Genomic DNA, 16,971 nt, shown 5'->3' with positions numbered 1-16,971 from the left:
GCTGGGGGAGGAGAAGTGAGGGGAGGGATCATTTCCAGGCGTTACACCGATCTCTTCTTTCCAGGAAACCAACACCGCTTTGTTGCTTCCGTCTCTTTGAAACTGAAACATTCCCCATCTTGTAATCATTCTGCCCTTCCTGACGAGTTACTTATATATACATATATTGTTTCACTCATGTTTTAGAACTATACTTTTAATATTTTTCTTACCTGAATGGTTTCCTTATTCACGATCTTCTTCTCCTTCTTCGTTCGTGGGCTGCAACTCCCACGTTCACTCGTATGTACACGAGTGGGCTTTTACGTACATGACAATTTTTACCCCGCCATGTAGGCAGCCATACTCTGTTTTCGGTGGGGTGCATGCTGGGTATATTCTTGTTTCCAAAACCTACCGAACGCTGACATGGATTACAAGATCTTTAACGTGCGTACTTGGACTTCTGCTTGGGTATACACACGAAGGAGGTTCAGGCACAAGCAGGTCTGCACATATGTTGACCTGGGAGATCGGAAAAAATTCCACCCTTTACACACCAGGCGCCGTTACCGAGATTCGAACCCTGGACCCTCAGATTGAAAGTCCAACGCTTTAACCACTCGGCTATTGCGCCCGTTCTTGTCCTTGATGATTGGTATGTACACAGTGATCAAAGAAATGTGTACGGGCTGTTATTATTTTCTTTTTATTGTTACACTTGTATCTTAAAATGTTTTCCTGTTTGGTTTTTCTTCGTTAAATGTTTCCTATACATGTACATAATAATCAAGAAAGGGTGTAAGTAGTATTTGTATTTTTGTTCACCTGTGTCATAAAATGTCGTTTTCTTACTTAAATATTTTTCTTTTTACCTGACGATTTATTTACATAGTAATCAAAGGAGGAGCGTACGGGTTATTAATTTAATTATATTTCACTTTTGTCGCTTAGAATGTGTTTTTTTTTAAATTTTCTATTTCTTGCACGATTTTTTTTTTCTTTTAGCTGATGATTGGTGTGTGCGTGGTGATCAGGGAAGAGTGCACCAGTTAGTCATTACTTTTGTTTTTACATCACGTATAAATTTTCTCTTGGCGAGCATTTAAACGTGTGCAGAGTACATTTTCTGTTTTGATTGTTTGTAGCAGACAATAACGTGTCTTGGACTGGTTTTAACTCCACTTATCCTGTTCCTGGCAGGACGTAATTGTTGGGTTTTTTTTTTTTTTTTTTTTTTTTTTTAGCAAACAATAAAGTGTCTTGAACTGGTTTTATCCTGTTCCTGTCAGGACGTAATTGTTTTTAGCTGACGATAAAGTGTCTTGAATTAGTTTTATCCTGTTCCTGTCAGGACGTAATTGTTTTTAGCAAACAATGGTGTCTTGAATTGGTTTTAACCTGTTCTAGGCAGGACGTAATTGTTTTTAGCTGACGATAAAGTGTCTTGAATTAGTTTTATCCTGTTCCTGTCAGGACGTAATTGTTTTTAGCAAACAATAAAGTGTCTTGAATTGGTTTTAACCTGTTCCAGGCAGGACGTAATTGTTTTCAGCAAACAATAAAGTGTCTTGAATTGGTTTTAACCTGTTCCAGGCAGGACGTAATTGTTTTCAGCAAACAATAAAGTGTCTTGAATTGGTTTTAACCTGTTCCAGGCAGGACGTATTGTTTTCAGCTGACAATAAAGTGTCTTGAATTGGTTTTGATTTCACTTATCCTGTTTCTGGCTGGACGTAACTGTTTTTAGCACACAATGGAGTGTCTTAAACCGGTCTTAATCAAATCCTCATGTCCTGTTCCTGGCAGGACGTGAGTTTCGTGTTCTCCCAGATGCCCCAGCTTAACTCCCTGTTTCTGGACACCAACATGCTGACCAGGCTGACCAGCGAGATGTTCCCGCCCTCCCTGCGCTCGCTGTCCGTGTCCGACAACCTCCTGTCCTACATCGAGCCGGGCCTATTTCTCAGCATGCACAGCCTGATGATCGTCAACCTAGGGGCCAACGGGCACCTGTACAGTCTGCCCTTGTCTTCGGTGGGTGTGCACTGTAGTTTGTGTTTGTGCTGTTCAGGGATTTGAACGTGTCCCACGGTGCTTCTCTTGGTGGATATTGAGTTGAACGACTTGATGGCATGTGCCGATATAAGGTCATGTTGTTCATGTTGTTGTTGTCTGGGTGCTGGTTTGGTGGAGGTTTCGTTCTGCGAGGGAGTGGAGTTCTGGATGTCTGTCTGTCTGGGTGGGAGGTCCTATCTGACGTTTTAAGGGGACGGGGGTAGAGTGGGGTGTGGGTGGGAGGAGGGGGTGGGGCGTCCTGGGTGTAGAAGAGGTGTGAAGTCCTGGTTATTTTTCTGGCGTTCAAAGTATAAAAGTATAAAAATGCAAAGAAGACTGCAGAATCGGAATTAGAAGAGAATATACTGTAGTCTTATTACCAAATGTAGCGGAGTCAAAGGAATATGATTATGGGTTAAAGTAAATAAAAGCACAAACATGAAATGAAAAGCATGTGCCATGTGCAAATCCAAGTATATTAGGAACACATCTGTACTGGCATCTGCTTTTTTTTCTTCTGTCTTTTTAAGCAAATGTGGTGAAGCGAAAAATTATAGATGAGTCGGCAAAATACATAATTTTTCTTCTCATGACAGATCAGTGTTCACAAGGCGTGGACGTTCACTCCGTCAGTCACACAGAGGACTGGAGTGAAAGAACTGTGGATATTGCCGAGGAGTCCACCCCGCTTTGATGCCACATTGAAATTAAAACTGTCGGGCAGTCCAGATATTATGGCCCTGTGCGGTCTGCTGGACGACAAGCAATACATGTCAATTGAAACTGTGACAGGTTCAAATCTCGCCCGCCACCTTGCCAGACTGGGAGGGTTTGCAGACCCACTTCCGTCTGATTTTCGTTGAGGTTCCCCGGTTATATTTAGCGAGAAGGGCGTGCGCATGCGCGTCTGCATTTCCTGTCACCAAAAGTTTAAAATTTCATCGTGGAAATAGCTCGCCAGATAAAGGATTTTGAACTTTTTTTTTTTTTTTTTTTTTTTTTTTTCAAATTTACAAGATATATTTGGTTATATAGTCACACCCAATATTTGCTTTAGTCTTCTAAGTTTATTTTTAGCGTGTTTCTTGTCACAGCTGTGCCATAACGTATTCGAACTGACCCAGTTTTAAACTCTTGAAAAGTTGTCCGAATAAAGGCAGTGCAAACTCAGGAAAGCTCGTTACAGTGGTGGGCTGCCCGTGTCGTCATATGACCAACTTCTCGCTCTGCGAGCAACGAAAAGTCCATCATGAAGGCAGCACACACCCGTAAAATGTCCACAGTTTTTCTTCTCATGACAGAATGATTAGTGTTGACGACAAGGCGTGGACGTTCCCTGCGTCAGTCACACAGAGGAGTGGAGTGAAAGAACTGTGGATATTGCCGGGGAGTCCACCCCGCTTTGATGCCACATTGAAACTGAAATTAAAACTGTCGGGCAGTCCAGATATTATGGCCCTGTGCGGTCTGCTGGACGACAAGCAATACATGTCAATTGAAACTGTGACAGGTTCAAATCTCGCCCGCCACCTTGCCAGACTGGGAGGGTTTGCAGACCCACTTTCGTCTGATTTTCGTTGAGGTTCCCCGGTTATATTTAGCGAGAAGGGCGTGCGCATGCGCGTCTGCATTTCCTGTTTATTCCAGGTCACCAAAAATTTAAAATTTCATCGTGGAAATCGCTCGCCAGATTAAGGATTTTGAACATTTTTTTTTCAAATTTACAAGATATATTTGGTTATATAGTCACACCCAACATTTGGTTTAGTCTTCTACGTTTATTTTTAGCGTGTTTCTTGTCACAGTTGTGCCATAACGTATTCGAACTGACCCACTTTTAAACTCTGTTGAAAAGTTGTCCGAATTAAGGCAGTGCAAACTCAGGAAAGCTCGTTACAGTGGTGGGCTGCCCGTGTCGTCATATGACCAACTTCTCGCTCTGCGAGCGACGAAAAATCCATCACGAAGGCAGCACACACCCGTAAAATGTCCACAGTTTTTCTTCTCATGACAGAATGATTAGTGTTGACGACAAGGCGTGGACGTTCACTGCGTCAGTGACACAGAGGACTGGAGGGGAAGAACTGTGGATGTTGCCCTTCTCGCTAAATATAACCGGGGAACCTCTACGAAAATCAGACGAAAGTGGGTCTGCAAACCCTCCCAGTCTGGCAAGGTGGCGGGCGAGATTTGAACCTGTCACAGTTTCAATTGACATGTATTGCTTGTCGTCCAGCAGACCGCACAGGGCCATAATATCTGGACTGCCTGACAGTTTTAATTTCAGTTTCAATGTGGCATCAAAGCGGGGTGGACTACTCGGCAATATCCACAGTTCTTTCACTCCACTCCTCTGTGTGATTGACGGAGTGAACGCTTTGACGCCACCTTGAAACTGAAATTAAAACTGTCGGGCAGTCCAGATATTATGCCCCTATGCGGTCTGCTGGACGATAAGGAATGCATATCAAATTAAATTCTGATAGGTTCAAATCTCGCCCGCCACCATATGTCAAATGAAACTGTGACAGGTTCAAATTTCGCCCACCACCTTGCCCAAGCCAGCCTTCACGGTGGCGCCCAACACTTTCGACTGTGACTGCGGGCTGGGGTACCTCAAGGCCTGGGCCCTGACGTCCGCCTCGGGTCAGCCCCTCCCGGCCCTGGCGGCACACCTGCCCGTCTTTCACAACCTGCACGTGCTGTCCTGTATGACCCACTTCACGGGGTGAGCTCTCTACTGACCTCTCCTCTGCTGTGCGGGAGCAGGGCTTGGTAGTCCTCTCTCTGTCTCTGTCACTGTTTCTTCTCTGTCTCTATCTCTGCTTCTCTGTCTCAGTCTCTGTTTCTCTGTCTCTGTCTCTCTCTCTCTCTCTCACTCGCTCTCTCTCTGTGTCTCTCTCTGTGTCTGTCTGTTTGTCTCAGTCTCTCTGTCTCTGTCTCTCTCTCTCTGTCTGTCTGTCTCTCAGTCTCTCTGTCTCTGTCTCTCTCTCTGTGTGTGTCTCTCTCTCTCTCTCTCTCTCTGTGTCTCTCCTGTTTTTTACTTCTTATTTTCTGGTTGTTGTTGGTGATATTGCTTGTTTTAAAAGTCTGAAATGCATAAATTGCATAATCCCTCTAAAAAAGTCCAACTTTACCTTAGGTTTCACGCCCAGTGTGTGTTTTCATTGTATTTTGTATTTGTATTTGTATTTCTTTTTATCACAACAGATTTCTCTATGTGAAATTCGGGCTGCTCTCCCCAGGGAGAGCGCGTCGCTACACTACAGCGCCACCCATTTTTTTTCCCTGCGTGCAATTTTATTTGTTTTTCCTATTCCTATGTATTCATGGAAACACATCATCGTATATACTTCACGATTGTGAACACTGCATGTCATCCGTGTGCGTGTGAGTCAGTGTGTGTGTGTGTGTGTGTGTGTGTGTGTGTGTGTGTGATTTTATTTCCTGTTCACACACACACACACACACACGCACACACACACACGCACACACACCACACACACACACACACACACACACACACACACACACACACACACACACGTTCACAACAGGTCACCAACGTGTCATTTTGTTTTTTTTTCAGCCAGGACCAGGTCCTCTTCGAAGACGTGCCTCTGTCAGACTTCGTCTGTCCCCTGCAGGGGGCGGTGTGTGACGACACCTGCCCTTGCTGCCAGCCCCAGCCCCAGTCCCATTCCCTGCAGCCTGATGCCAACTGCACCTGTCTCCTCACCTGTCCGGCTCCGTGCTCCTGCTTCCACGGCGGTTCCCGCTACGTCCAGCTGTACACGCACGTCTTCTGTGAGAGGCGGAACCTGACGGAGCTTCCAGGCCTGATCCCGTCACGTGCGACGCACGTCCACCTGGATGGGAACTGTTTTCCGGTTCTCAACAACACCGCTCTGAGTCACCTGTCTGACGTCATCTTCCTCTACTTAAACGGCAGCGGGATAGAGGAACTGGAGCAAGGGTGCTTTCTCCGTTTGGACGCCCTGCGAGTGCTGGATCTGAGCGACAACAACATCAGTCGGATCGATGGCGGAATCTTCGGAGGCGGCGGCGGTGGCGGCGGCGGGGTGCTGCTGCCTTCGCTGGAGGAGCTGGATCTGCAGCGCAACGCCATCCAGTCCGTTCAGGAGGCGTCGTTCTCCGGGCTGGGCGCCCTGAAGGTGCTCCGCCTTAACGACAACCTCCTGCAGCGGGTGGACTCCTTCACCACCACGTTCCCTCCCACCGCCGTCCTGGCCTTGGCCGGGAACCCCTGGACCTGTGACTGTCAGTTCGTCGCCGAATTCCTCAAGTACCTCCGCGGCATGAAGGATCGGATCCTGGATTACTCCTCGCTGCGATGTTTCTGGGAGGAGGACGCGGAGGATGCCGTTCCCACGCCGTCAACCAACGGCACACTTCTTCTTGTCCACAGCAACCTTTCCGCTTCCTCCTCAGGGGAAGGAGAAGGAGGAGAGGCGGGGTCCTACAGCAGCGTAGTGATGTCGGAGTTTGAGTACAGTCTGTACTGCAGCAACAGGAGCGTCATCGTCAGTCCCTTGCCCAGCCATCCTGGCCACGTGTCGCAGGTCACCTTTCTCCCTCTCCCTTTAAAAAAATTATTATTATTATTATTATTTTTTTTTTTTAGACATGGGGATGCATCTTGGGCAAAACACTTTCCACTATAATAATCAAATTCTAGCTGAGATAATCGGGACAGCAGGCAGTTGCCTCCTCTGTTGTTCTGATGGTCATAGATGGACACGACTGACTATCGTGCATCTTAGACGTGTCATGTGAGTGTGTGTTCGTATGTGTGCGTGTGTGTGCAAGCCAGCGTGCGTGCATGCGTGCGCGCGTACGGGCATGCTTGTGTGTGTGTGTGAGTGTGTGTGTGTGTGTGTGTGTGTGTGTGTGTGTGTGTGTGTGCACGCACGCGCGTGTGTGTACATATTTGTAAAAGGTGAATAAAAAAAGAACAAAAGAACAAAGGGACTGATTAGAATAATTCGACGAACATCCCGTAAACACTAAACAGTAAAAAATATATCATCAATTAACTTTTTTTTTAATGCGAAAGTACTGGTTACCCTATGCAACAGGTATCCAGCAAGTCATTAAGTGTGCGTATGCAGGGGTGGGTGGATGGGGCGGGGGGGGGGGGGGGGGAGAAGGTGCGGGTGGGTGCGTGTGCATGTGGGTGTGCACTTGCGTACGTACGTGTGTGTGTGTGTGTGTGTGTGTGTGTGTGTGTGTGTGTGTGTGTGTGTGTGTGCTGTGCCGTGTGTGTGTGTGTGTGTGTGTGTGCGCGCGCGTGTGTGTGGGTGCGTACTTGCGTGATGTGTGCGTGTGTGTTGTCAGGTGACCACGGTCAGCCTGGTGTGCGTGGCGGTGGTGGTGGTGGTGGCCGTGGCGGTGGGCGTGACGTGTGTGCACTGGCGGAGAGAGCTGCAGGCCGTGGTGTACGTCAAGCTGGGCCTCAGGCTGTGGGACGACGCCAAAAGGAGGGACCGCCAGGAAGCGGAAGCAGTGAAGAGTGAGTCTTCTTCCTCCTCGTTCAGCGACCACAATCATCTTTTTTTCTTTTCTTTTTTTCTGCCCCATCATCTGCACCGTTTCAGTGGCATTACTCCCACGCCGCTCATTTAGATTCCCCCATACACAGCCACACCCAGGTTCGTCCGTCGCAGTTCCAGCGTTGGCAGTCCACAGGGAACCATCGATGTTAGGTCGCCAGGAGGCCACACACCAGAGGAGACCCTGCACTGCTACTGAGTCACTTCGGTGGTGTTCAGTGGTGCCTGTTCTGTTTTAGCGTACTTAGGACACCACCTACTAAGCCCCCTGCTAACGACAATAATGGCTTAGTCGCGGAGCCAGACTGAGTGAGCGTCCCTCCCAGAGTGGAGACCGCCACCACGTCCCTCAAACAACAGCCCCACCCATGAATCTGCCGACACTGACGACATTGACAGGACTCACCCCCAAGCACGGAAGTGGAGGGGTATCATCATTTTGATTATTCTGTCTCTTGTAGAGGGGGAGTCTTATCTGTTAAAAAGATCAACCTCCCCAAAAACACAGAGCCACGACCGTCAAGCACCCACGGTTCAGCCAGGGGAGGCCCCGGGCCCCGGGAATAAAAGAAAATAAAAAAGAAAGAAAACGAATGCTGCCCTATTGAAGCTGAAATTTGGAGGCCTTTGACACGAAAGTGTCGATGGTCTTGGCCTCAACGACATCATCAGGTAAACTGTTCCAATCCCTGATGGTCCTTGGAAGGAACGAAAACTGAAGGCACTGAGACCGTTGTAGTGTTGCCGCCCTGTAGGAATGTGGAGGTTGGTGTGAATGGTTAAGGACATACGTTTATCTAGTCAGTACAGTACGATGTCCGCGGGGATCTGGGTTCGCATGCCCCCGGTCTCACCTTTTCCTCCCGAGTTTGACTTGGAAAATCAAACTGAGCGTCTGGGCAATCGGATGAGACAATAAACCGATGTCCCGTGTGTGCAGCACGCGCTTCGTGCACTGAAAAAGAACCCATGGCAGCAGAAGTGTTGTCCTCTGGCAAAAAACCTGTAGAAGACATCCACAATATATATATATATATATATATATATATATATATATATATATATTATATATATATGATAGTCAGTCTTGTCCGACTATGACCATCAGAACAGCAGAGGAGGCAACTGCTGTTCCGACTATTTGGGCTAGAATTTGATTATAGTGGAGAGTGTCTTGCCCAAGTACATCCCCACTCTCTCGGCCAAGAGGGTTTTAGGACAGTCGGCGTTGGGATGGTTCCCAAAGGCCAACTAGCCCACAAGGCTGCAGCACTAAGAGCCAGTGCTATTTTGCCTCCTAGTTTGAGAGTCATAGTCCTTCACAAAAGACTAAGCTTTCCCACTGACTGGAGAAACCATTGACAATACAGCTCTCACTTTGCTGTTGGCCCAAATGTAAACTGATGTCAATCTGTGATATAAGCCGAGTGTAGGGCCTACAAGACATCCACAGTGATAGGCACACAAATACATTTATTTTGCATACACTCAAAGCCTGACTAGCGCGTTGAGTTACGCTGCTTGCCTGGCAGATGTGTGGTACAGTGTATATGCATTTTGTCTGAATGCACTGATGCCTCCTTGAGGATTGAAACTTTAACTGCCGTTCTCCCCCTGCTCTTGGAAGGTGGTGGCGGCGGCGGTAGTGGTGGTGACTCAATAGCAGAAACGACGAGGTAGTCCTTCCTTTGACTCACTCAGTACGGCCAGTCCTCTCTTCTCCTCTACACAGACCCCTCGGATGTCCAGTGGGTGTCTGAATGACCCAACCTTTAGCTTCCGTCGTCAGAATTGTGGTATTCTTTGTCAACATTCACCTCTTCAGTATAAGAGCCTTCCGCTTGCAATATTTTGATGATGGTAATTGGGGTGAAACGCTGTTAACGTCGTCTCTTTCGCCGTTCGTATGGAGAGAGTTAAAGAGCGTCTCAGTCGTACCAACAATCAAAATTGGTCAATATGGGTTGACGGAAAACATACATGTGTGCGCGTTTCTGTGTCTCTATGTTTATGTGTGTCTGTGCGTGTGCATGCGTACGCGCGCTCGTGTGTGTTTCGTAAGTAATCTTTGCACATGTATTTGTATACAATATGTATTGATATAACCGAGTGTGTGTTTTGTAAGTTATCTTCATACACGTATTTGTATACAATTTGCCTTGGTATAATTTGAAACTTACTTTTATAGCATTATGCTTTTGTTGTATTGCATGTTTGTCACAATTGTCTCCTTTTTGACAAGAGGACAGGATAAAAGCAAGGTTAATGTGCTTAGTCCTTTTTTTTTCCCCCATAAAATGACATTCAGCAATGACAAAAACATACCACTGAAAACAAAGGTTTCTTTTTCCAGACTGTGTGGCTGAAGAAGAACTGAAAACAAACGTTTCGGACTCGGTGATTGAAGAATTACCACAGAAAACAAAGGCTCCAGACTCTGTGATTGAAAAAGTACCACAGAAAACAAAGGCTTCAGATTCTTTGATTGAAGAAGTCACACTGGAAACGAAGGTTTCAGACTGTGATTGAAGAAGTACCATAGAAAACAAAAGCTCCAGGCTCTGTAACTGACGAAGAACCGCTAAAAACAGTAATTATTTGTCTATCTTTTTTTTTCTTTTTTTTTTTCTCCCCCTTTCAGACAACAACGCTATTCGGGGAGCAGCGGAAGGGGGCGGGGCACACGCGCAGCCCAAGGTGTACGACGCCTTTGTGTCCTACAGTCACCACGACCAGGACTTTGTCGCCAACACTCTCGTCCCTCGTCTTGAGCAGCAAGGTCAGAGCGACCATTAAAAAAAAAAAAAATTGAACATTCTTTTCGCCGTACCAACAACAAAATGAGCGTAATATATGTATATTTTAACTTTTTAAAACTTTACATTAACTCTTTTCGCCGTAGGAACGACAAAATGAGCGTGATATGTATATCCATTTTATTTTTTTAAAATTTTACATTAGCTCTTTTTGTCGTACAAACGTCAAAATGAGCGTGACATACATACATACATACATACATGTACACACACACACACACACACACACACACACACACATATATATATATATATTAAAAAATTAAAAAAAAAACTATTTATTTTTAAAATTAATTTTTTTCCCCCTACATTTACTCTTCTCGCCGTACGAATGACAAAACAGCGGTGATGGCAGCGTTCTGCCGTTGTTGATATCCACGAAACGTTAACTGACGGAAGGTTCTTAAATACAAAAGGTAGATGAAGACATTTTGAAGACGGCGGCATTCCTAACGAACTTAAATTTAAAGGCTAAGCCCCATTCAGACACCCACTCAACATGAGATGGGATCTCTATGGGAGGAATGAAAAAGAAGAAAACTGGCCGTCCTGAGTATGGTAACCTTCACCATACGTCGTAGGTTTAGTAGACCTTTTTTGCCTTTTAAAAAACACATCAAATTTCTATTTGATACACGCAAAATTTATTTTGAATTGATTTAGCACGTTTTTAAAATTTTTGATGTGCAAGATAAAATGTGTGTAGCTATATTTTTCGTACATTTATGAACAACAATTCGTACAACTATTGGCTGAATATGGTTGTTGTCTGTTTATTTTGTTTATGAAGATTTGAATTTTTAGAAGTTAAAAAAAGATTGTTTGATTTGATAAATGAAAGAATGAATGAAAACTAATACATAATTAAATTGATATTTAAAATCAATAAATAGAGAAATGAATACATGGATACATACATGCATACACAGATAAATGAATACATGGATACATACATACATGCATGCATGCATACATACATACATACATTTATACGTACATGAGCATAAATGATCTAAAAATAAAGAAAACAAGAGAGGCAAGGCCTTCAAGACTCACTTGTGATAAATTAAGTCCCCTAGTATTAATTACAGAGTAATTTCCCTTTTTTACTATCTGCACCAAAACGTTTGCAAAACATAAAAATTCCATGCTTAGCAAAAGAAGTTCCTGTTTGAACAAAAAATGATAATAATGACTCCTCTTGTTGTTGTGTCAGAATAAGAGGTCAAAGTGCCAAGTTTAGAGAATACAAAAAATATAAATATAACAGTAAATGCAGTTTGCATATAATTAGGCTTCTTTTTATATTTTTTGTGCCCATCCCAGAGGTGCAATATTGTTTTAAACAAGATGACTGGAAAGAACTGAATTTTTCCTATTTTTATGCCAAATTTGGTGTCAACTGACAAAGTATTTGCAGAGAAAATGTCAATGTTAAAGTTTACCACGGACACACAGACACACAGACACACGGACACACACACACACACACACACACACACACACACACACACACACACACAGAGACAACCGAACACCGGGTTAAAACACAGACTCACTTTGTTTACACAAGTGAGTCAAAAATTAGGATAATAAAATAAAGGACACGTGTGGGTTTTTTTTTTTTGGCAGGTCCGCGCCAGTACCGACTGTGCGTCCACTACCGGGACTTCCCGGTGGGCGACTGCATCGCCGACACCATCCAGGACAGCGTGGAGAACAGCCAGAGGACCATCCTGCTGCTGTCCACCCACTTCCTGGACAGCGACTGGTGCCGCTTCGAGTTCCGCACGGCCCACCAGCACGTGCTGAGGGAGGGGGGGCACCGCCTGGTTCTGGTGCTGATGGAGGACGTGGCTGACGATCAGCTGGACGCTGACCTCAGGGTAGGGTGTCCCATTGCATGGATCACTGGTATCGACAGATATTGTTGCGCTGTCCTATAGACTGCACCATTGTTGTATTGTCTCAACAGGGATGACTGAATTTTAGAATGTGGTCTGGTCCTTTAGACGTGAAGGCAGCTGTTCCATTTTCTTATAATATATCAGAGAGAGAGAGAGAGAGAGAGAGAGAGAGAGAGAGAGCACTGAACACTGAACACTGAAATGTTTAATGTCATTAGCTTTAAAGCTCAAGTGACACAGTAGGAAGAAATCGGAACAAAAATGGTGCAAAACAGATGAAATGGTACAGAAAGAAAAAACATAATTGAAGCAAAATAAACTATTTAGCTTTAAAAGTCCATGTGGCAGGCTGGTGGTGGGGATGGGGGGGGGGGGGGGGGGTGCTGTGCCTTTGTTTCCCAGTCGTTCGTCTCCAAGGTTTGGAAAGTATGAAAGAGAGAGAGAGAGAGTGGGGGAGGGTATTAACATACCACAAGGACTAGAAATAACATCGCAACAACAGGTTTGTATAAGACTTTTTTTGTACTTCAAATTAACAACCACCCAACACCACCACCTAATAAAAAAGAATAGTCGTGTTTCGTTTTCTGACGCAGATGGCGATGAAGACACGCACATACCTGACGCTCAAGGACCCCTGGTTCTGGGAGAAGCTGTACTTCGCCATGCCCGACCTGCCCTGCCGGCCCCCCCAACGGCCACGACTCCCGCCAAACCCACATCCAGGGCGACACCCGACAGAGGTGGAGATGGAGGAGGGGGCTGTGGCGGCCCAACTGACCACGTCAGACAGCCGGGCAGACCAGATGCTGGAGGCCCTGGACCTCACCATCTCCAGAGAGGAGCTGTCCAGTGTCCGGAGCCTCGTGCCGGCTGACCAGTCTGACCAGGAGTCAGACGACAACGACTTTACGGTGGACAGGCCAGCAGCCGTTGACCTCCGAACAGACACCACCTACAACAGGGGACATCGAGACTCTCATTTTCATGACGATGGACAACAAGGCGACGACATAGTTCTCATTACAGATCGCATCACAACCGACACTGCCGCCGGGACTGGAACCGCCGGTGGGGTCAGCAGCCTGGGTTCTGTGGACAGCGAGCGGGAGCCAGAGACGGTCTCGGAGCAGTACGTGGCTGTGGACATGATCGGCGACGGATCCCAGGTGAAGGTCTGTGCCGTGCTGGAACAGACCAAGCACGGCCAAGAAACGGACCGGTTGGGTTCTGAAGGGGGTTGTGGCGATCAGCGTGCACCGGTTTTTCAGTCTTCCAAAGCGTCGACAGATGGGTGAATGTTATGTTCTTTGAAAACTCGGTGACTGGGATTTCCTTTTGCTTCTTGGTCATGTACACACACACACACACACACACACACCACACAACACACACACACACTCTCTCTCTCTCTCTCTCTCATCAACACGCATGGGAGAAATAGACGTAGATCCACAGAATACAGACACGGAATGAAGTGCCATAATTACACAGAAGCTGCTTGAAAAAAGAGTGTTTTTGATTTGTTTCAAATGATATGAGTGAAGGACTGTGACGGACTGAAAACAGCAGTGAATTCCAGGTGTATACAGCCGAATAACGAAAAGCTATCCATGCGTGTTTCTCTCTGTTGAAAATCGAAACGCAAGTGATTCTGTCATCATTGGACAAGTGAAGAGACTTTGAAGGGACATGATAAGGTCGGAAGTATACTGAGGTGCAGTTCTTGAAACAACGTGAAAGCATAGACATGGGATCCAGTTCTGAATTCTTTGCTCTACGGAAAACCAGTGTAAAGATATGTACAATGTTTAGCATGCCTGAAAGAAGACTTTGTAAATATGCAGTGCTGTTCAGCGTACCTGAAAGAAGACTTTGTAAATATGCAGTGCTGTTCAGCATGCCTGAAAGAAGACTTTGTAAATATGCAATGCTGTTCAGAAGGCGTACTACGACAATCTAAATCTACTGAATTCCATCTTCTGTGATACTGTCTGCTACAAAAGAGTATCATGTGCGGTTGAAGACAGCCATATGTGACTAACCTTCACTTTGACAGAAATAGATATATTACTTCTGATACAGTGTTCACTAGTGGTCAGAGTTCGAGGCCCCGTTTCGGCATGGTGTTGGGTCCTTGGGAAAGGCACTGTTCTCCGATTTTTTCCTCACTCCGCTCTGGTGTGAATGGGTACCGGAATCGGTTCGGGAGGAGAGGATTGGGCCTCGCCTTCCTGTTCCGAGCCCTAGGCACAGTGGACATAGATTCAATGCCCTGATGGCCATAGAAGGCTCTGTGACCATTAACCATTAACTTTGATATATGCCATTGGATGATTGTTGTTATGGAATTTTATGATCGCACTGCAAGTAGGCTTCTGCGCGAGTGTGTGTGTGTGTGTGTGTGTGTGTGTGTGTGTGTGTGTGTGTGTGTGTGTGTGTGTGTGTGTGTGTGTTTCAGTTTCAGTTTCAGTAGCTCAAGGAGGCGTCACTGCGTTCGGACAAATCCATATACGCTACACCACATCTGCCAAGCAGATGCCTGACCAGCAGCGTAACCCAACGCGCTTAATCAGGCCTTGAGGAAAAAAAACACACAAAAAACCCCAAAACAAAACAAAAAAACAACAACAAAAAAACACCATTATGCGCAGTGTGTGTGTGTGTGTGTGTGTGTGTGTGTGTGTGTGTGTGTGTGTGTACATGTTTGAATGATCAGTATAAGTGAGGATACATTCCTGGAATTATTTCGATGCTTCCTTGGTTTTGAAAACTCACTTGTCATTTAAAGGGGAACACTTCTGCAGGAAAGCTCCCCCACACCAGCACAAACAAGGAGACAACTGCAGTCTACAATACAGTTATTTTCTGGAGAAACCTTTTTCGGAGGAAATTAAAACCATCTCTCGATTTTTTGTTTGTTTATTTGCATAGTGTGTGTGTGTGTGTGTGTGTGTGTGTGTGTGTGTGTGTTTATGCGAGAACACAATATAGATTATACTTGTGTTTCATCAATGATTTACTTATGTGATGTTTCATATTCAATGTTCTTTACAGCTACGTTTTACTGCCGCGGGTTTTTTTTCTCAGCCCTGTTCAAGGATCTGCGTGTGTGTACACCTCAAAGGTTCTTCATTCTCTCATTCATTCACTCTCCTCTCTCTCTCTCTCTCTCTCAAAATAAGTGTATCCATTTTGTACAGGAAAAGAAGACGGCGAAAATTAATGTATGAACTGACAATTAGCTCACAGTGTGACATGTTCAGAAAGAAAGAAATATCCAAACTTATTATGCTGTGATAAAGATTCCCTTGTTACCTCCATCTGCTTCAAAACGAACACAGCATTGTGATCAGGAATGTACAATTTTTGGCTATTTGTTTGTTTGTGTGTTGTTTTTTTTATTGACCTTTTTAACAAATTATACATAGTTCAAAGAGCTTCCAACTTTCGATGATGGACAGAATTATGATTTGTCCTCAGCTCATTTTTTTCCCTTTCATTTAGATCAACTGTATGTAGTTCTTAATTATTGTTGTTCATTCTGCTCAACATTTGGTTTATACATGTATATAATGCATGTGTACAATATGTATGCAGGCTGACATCACACAATCAAATTTCTCATTTCTGAATTCTGTCTCTCTTTCTTTTTGTGCCTTTTATGTATTCATATTGTATGAATAATGCCAGACAGTTCTCATTACATGCATGATTGTGATTATTGTGAGGTTCACATCGATTTAGCATTTAAACATTTCATGTATTTATTTATTTATATTGACTGACTGATTCCCTTGTATTATTTGTGTTGCATACACCACATGTAAATTATCTGGTTGAGATAATAAAGTATTTTGTATTCTGTATTATGTGTGGGTGTGTCTGTCTCTATCTCTGTCTCTTTCTCCACCTCCCTCACTTACTCTCTCACACCCTTTCTCCAGCACCTGTAAGAAGTAGTATGATATGTTCTGTTTTCTACAATACGTGTGAAACTTTGATTCTGTCGTGTCTTCGTATAGGGTTGTGTAGACCCGAAAACAGGCGAGAGGGTTGGATATAAAAAAGACAAAAGTGTGCAAGTGTTCGCGATCTGTGTTCATCGAAAATGTAGAATTTGTCAGTTCTCTCTCTCTCTCTCTCTCTCTCTCTCTCTATATATATATATATATATATATATATGTGTGTGTGTGTGTGTGTGTGTGTGTGTGTGTGTGTGTGTGTGTGTGTGTGTGTGTGTGTGTTTCTTGCTGGCTTGCTGTCAATACAAAACACACACTCATAGAAAGAGAGTTATGGTTATCGATAACATAGTCATTCACATATCATAGCCACTCATGATAGGTGTGGGGGATGGGGATGGGGGTGGGTGGGGGTGGGGGGTAAACAACTGCACATTTTATCAAAATAAAGGTAACACCGTCGTGCCAGCGATAAAGAAACTTGATTATTTTGGTGTTTTGTGTGAGAGAGAGAGAGATAGGGTTGTGGAGAAGCATTATTGTTTATTGTACAACAAGCTCTCTATAAAGGTCGGGCAAAATCGCATAACATACATACAAAATAAATACATGTACAGGACAAGACATCCATATTCAATATGTGGGTAAAAAATAAGGATCTTCCTCAGAAAAA

General features: G+C 44.8%; 1 protein-coding gene across 2 annotated transcripts in view; it reads left to right on the top strand.

The window, feature by feature from the left end:
* Positions 1–16,202, top strand: part of LOC143283071 (uncharacterized) — a 22,801-nt gene extending 6,599 nt beyond the window's left edge. The window contains exons 3-9 of one of the 2 annotated variants that reach the window (XM_076589101.1): positions 1,789–2,016; positions 4,569–4,765; positions 5,627–6,620; positions 7,396–7,570; positions 10,252–10,389; positions 12,059–12,312; positions 12,930–16,202. In XM_076589101.1, coding sequence (XP_076445216.1) covers positions 1,789–2,016; positions 4,569–4,765; positions 5,627–6,620; positions 7,396–7,570; positions 10,252–10,389; positions 12,059–12,312; positions 12,930–13,631 — 2,688 coding nt within the window. In that variant the 3' untranslated portion in view covers positions 13,632–16,202. The remainder of the gene's footprint in view (positions 1–1,788; positions 2,017–4,568; positions 4,766–5,626; positions 6,621–7,395; positions 7,571–10,251; positions 10,390–12,058; positions 12,313–12,929) is intronic. The other variant, XM_076589102.1, reaches the window with a different exon arrangement.
* The last annotated feature ends 769 nt before the right edge of the window (positions 16,203–16,971 follow it).

The sequence above is a fragment of the Babylonia areolata genome, chromosome 6, assembly GCF_041734735.1.
Source record: "Babylonia areolata isolate BAREFJ2019XMU chromosome 6, ASM4173473v1, whole genome shotgun sequence".
NCBI classification, from domain to species: domain Eukaryota; kingdom Metazoa; phylum Mollusca; class Gastropoda; order Neogastropoda; family Buccinidae; genus Babylonia; species Babylonia areolata.
The sequence above is the reverse complement of the archived record's forward strand: the minus strand, read 5'-3'. Positions and strand labels throughout refer to the sequence as shown.